At 31.4% G+C, this 4,166-nt stretch overlaps 1 protein-coding gene across 1 annotated transcript; it reads right to left on the bottom strand.

Annotated features, from left to right (window-relative positions):
• Positions 1 to 274: 274 nt before the first annotated feature.
• On the bottom strand, positions 275 to 1,992 carry LOC101260322 (putative ETHYLENE INSENSITIVE 3-like 4 protein). The gene has a single exon (XM_004235416.5). It carries the CDS (start codon positions 1,713 to 1,715, stop codon positions 411 to 413), a length of 1,305 nt encoding a protein of 434 aa, XP_004235464.1. The 5' UTR covers positions 1,716 to 1,992; the 3' UTR covers positions 275 to 410.
• Between the last annotated feature and the right edge of the window lie 2,174 nt (positions 1,993 to 4,166).

Raw genomic sequence — 4,166 nt, 5'->3', positions numbered from 1 at the left:
CTAGACAACAAATTTGAGGTACCACTATTTTTTGTCGTTAGTCATTTTATCCTGGGAAGGTATATTCATAACCTCGGTACTTGAGGGAAATAATTTTTTAATAAAACTCGGTGAATTCAGAGGACTTGAATCTTGTTCCTTTCTTCTTGTTGATTTTATATTTATTTTGTTTCCAAATTTATTTAACTTCATATTATATATTTCATTATTTGTATGAAAATTGATTGAAGTTATTTTGTTGGAAAAACAAATTTTGCACAGCTAACTAGCAATAAGGGTATTATCTATGTCCATGTTTTCTCTTTGTGTTCATAACTCAATTTCTTAAAGAAGAAATGCAGTCAACAAAACATTAGTCTTTCTAGCAACAACTCTTATTATATTAGTGCACTGCTCAATCTATCTTCCTACTAAAATTCCCATATAGAAGTAGCAATCTCAGCTTCTGATTGAGTTCCATCTATGTTTATGCTTCCACAAGTCTCTGGATCAGAGAGAAGCTGTTCAAGGACATGATTTTCTCCTGAATAGCTTTCGAAATTCTTCTGAATACCACCACAAGCAGTAAATTGTGCATCATAATTGTTGAAGCTCTTCTGGATCTCCATGTTCATCCAATCATGTGGAGAAATCTCTTCTTCTTTAGCTATCCATTCTTCACGTGGCAGCGTTTGTGCTTCAAGTTGGTCCTCACAATTGATACTTTCTTGGTCATTCAAACCACCATTTTCGCGATACGGACACCTTGTGTCATGCTCAAAGTTGCACTTCCTCTTGTATTTTCTCCTCCGAGCAGACTTATCGATAAATACATTCTTGTGAACCAAAGAAAGATCTTCTTCCTTATGAGATGATGAGATCTTGAGAGACTTGTCGGTTAAATTGACAAGAGCTTCTTCTTGGTTAACCAATTTAGACCAAGTGGCTGTTTCTTTGGCTGTCATCTTATTTTGTAAGCTCCTGGACTGTGTCACAAACCTCCTCATTCTATCTAAATTGGGAGTCATATTCTTGATGATTGCAGCCAAAACAGTTATCTTCCATGCCTTCTTGAGATCATGAGGCTTCCTATAAGGTGGTGGACCTTGTTCTTGAGATAATCCCTGATCACCCCACCAGAGCTCCTTCCCTGTAGGCCACCAAGGTGGGGCTAATCCTCTTTCTAAAGGGAAAATCCTTTGTGGAGGGTGGCAATGTTGCATGAGGGTAGAAAGGAGTGTGCTTAAAGTACCATCTCTCAAATCTTCCAAGTGATGAATATGTGAGGAAGTATCCAATATAATGTTGTCCTCTACTAATTTGGGCAAGAAATCAGCAATGGCAGCAGGGGCACTCTGCTCAAATCTCACCTTCTCCTTCCACCATTCTCTTAAACTATCCGATGATCCGCAAACCGGTTTCCCCTTTTCCCCCACTATTCCATATACAAAACCTTGACCTTGGCAAACCTCCATGATCTTAACCATGTACTTGAGAATTGAATCTTGAGCTCTTGACATCTTTTTGCGACGAGATTGTTCTTCTTGCTTAGCTTCTGTTTCATCACTATCATCCTTAGACGAGCTCATGTCTCGCTTTGCTTTGAGCTTCTCTAACTTCATCCGGTCCTTCCACATCCGTTTCTTCAGATCATTGTAGCTGATATTTTCTTCAACTTCTAACAACTCTCTCATAGGATCACCCCAAGGCTCAACAATTTCATCAACTTTCACCATGATACTAAGTGATCTCTTCACTTGTTACTATTTAAAATATGCTGAGGATCAAGAATTTATCAATTTATAGTGGTGAAGTATGGCGGTGAGTTGAGGCGGAGCTAACTTTGGGTTAGGACAAACCAACTAGTTTTCCCATTATCCCTATGGATTCTATATTTAAATTAGAAAATTATTAAAAAAGAAATTGTTGGAATTCTGACCTCCAAATTTGTCTTAGGAATAGGTTAATTCTATATGTTACTTTGAGAAATTACAGCAATTAGTTTTCCCATTATCCCTACGATTCTATATTAGAAAATTATTAAAAAAGAAATATATATATCTACACATTAAATTGTGAATCCTTAATAGGATTGATTAACGATTTAGTGATAAGGAAATGATTTTCATACTAATTTTACGGATTTAAACTTTAAACTCCACTGCTAATATAAGTTTCTCTTTTTTCTAAAAGGAAGCGTATTTTTATTTTCTATCCTAATATTCAGAACCCCAAACTTTTAGTTTTAACTCCGTCTCTAAAAATTAGAAGGTTCTAGAGGGAACACAAGATGACTCTTCAAAAGAGTGAAGGAATAAGGATGATGTATGGGTTGCGGAAATGACTATTGGTGTCATAAGCAAAATGTTGTAGTGATGCAACGACAAACAGAGCTATGTCATATTCACGTTGCATGAATGAGACACATGATTTTGAAACTAAATGAGAAAAAGAATAGAGAGACATACAACTAATTCTTTTTAGTTCTGTTATACTTGGCTAAACATCCTCTTGTTTGTTCTCTGTTCAATATTAGCTGATCATTATAATAAAATTAGTTGTTTTATATTAATTTTTTATGATATTCAATTAAAAAAATATGGATTGTCTTTTTTTCTATATTACCCTCAGCAGCTAGTTCCTTTAATATCGAAGACATCCAAATTTGTTTGAAAAATTTATAAAAAAACTTTAAGAAATAAATTAATAAAATTATCTTCTTATTTATATTTTAAGTATTGTGTAAAATAAAAACTGATTACTAATATGAGATGGAGAGATTCTCAACCAATAATGTGGTTAATTTGACACAATTGCCCATTCTCTGCCTTTCCTCTACTTATAAATATCAAAGTTTTTGAAAAGGGAAAACATTCAACTAGCTATGGAACTTTGAGAAAAAACTCATTTATTTCATTTATTTAACATTTGATTCATTAATGTTATTTTAATTTGAAAAAAAACTCATCTATGTCATTATTTTTTAGCTAAAAAACATTCCTATTTTGCAAAACTATTTTTACATGTATCAATTATGATTCTGTTATACATTGATCAAATCATGTTTTAAAGAGAAAAAACTCAAATATGTCATCGAACTTAAAGCAGTGACATAGCCACATATTGGTAAGGGTGTCCAATTGGACACCTTGGTCGAAAAAAAGTATCATATATATAAGTAAAATGATAAACGAAATGATTAAATAACATATTTTGGACACCCTTAATATAACAAGTTGTTATTTTTGGACACCATTTGTTAAATTCCTGGCTCCGTCACTGAATTAAAATGATATAGATGAGTTAAACTTTAAAGAAATGACATAAATAAGCCTTTTCTCAAAATTCCGATGACATTTTTGAGTCTTTTCTTCTTCTTTTTTTTTTTTTGAAAGTTTTGTAAGTTAAGAATTGCATTTAAATATACATCTCGCAAAGAATATTTACTTATTTGAATATATTTTTCTTTTTTTAAAACAAAAATGAAATATGAGTTACACCCCTAATTGAAAACTAGCAAAATACCAAACTTGATTACTTTACTTAAAACATACTACCAAATATGCTCTAAAAGAGTAATATCTTATATAATGAATAGTCACGTTATATCATAAACTTAAATATCAAAGAGAGAATATTTTTATTTAGTTAATGGTTTATTAACCTATAGTACAATAAATAAAAAATATTTCACTAATTCAAAAGTCAAGATTAAATTACAAGCTTTTCTCAAGTTATAATACATTATCACTGTCCATTCTCAAAAAGTTACATGTAGTTCCAATTTCATGTATACATTTAATATGGAATGAGTTCTTTTGATGGCTACATATAGCAAGAACAATGTACTCAACAATATAACACTTGACATGATTAAAATGAAAATCAATTTAAGCATGTTGAGTTAACACCAAACAATATAAAAATTTTGCACTTTTTTTTTAAAAAAAAATCCTTGAAAATTATTACTTGACAACGCTTAAAACTCTTGCTCTATGATTAGTCCGTGAACAAAACAAATTAATGCGGAGATAGTGAGGTCTTTTTCTATTAAAAAAAATTAGAGCAAAATTTGAAAATAAATAAATAAATAAATGCAAAATCAAAAATCGAGACGGAAAAAAGTGAAAACAAGTTTTGAGATGTTTTTCAAATTCCATATATAACTTGAATATGAAATTGTACAG

This window comes from Solanum lycopersicum, chromosome 3 (assembly GCF_036512215.1).
Source record: "Solanum lycopersicum chromosome 3, SLM_r2.1".
Classification (NCBI taxonomy): Eukaryota; Viridiplantae; Streptophyta; class Magnoliopsida; order Solanales; family Solanaceae; genus Solanum; species Solanum lycopersicum.
The sequence above is the reverse complement of the archived record's forward strand: the minus strand, read 5'-3'. Positions and strand labels throughout refer to the sequence as shown.

Coding starts and splice junctions, on each gene's coding strand:
- LOC101260322 (XM_004235416.5), bottom strand. CDS start 1,715: ATGGTGAAAGTTGATGAAATTGTTGAGCCTTGGGGTGATCCTATGAGA.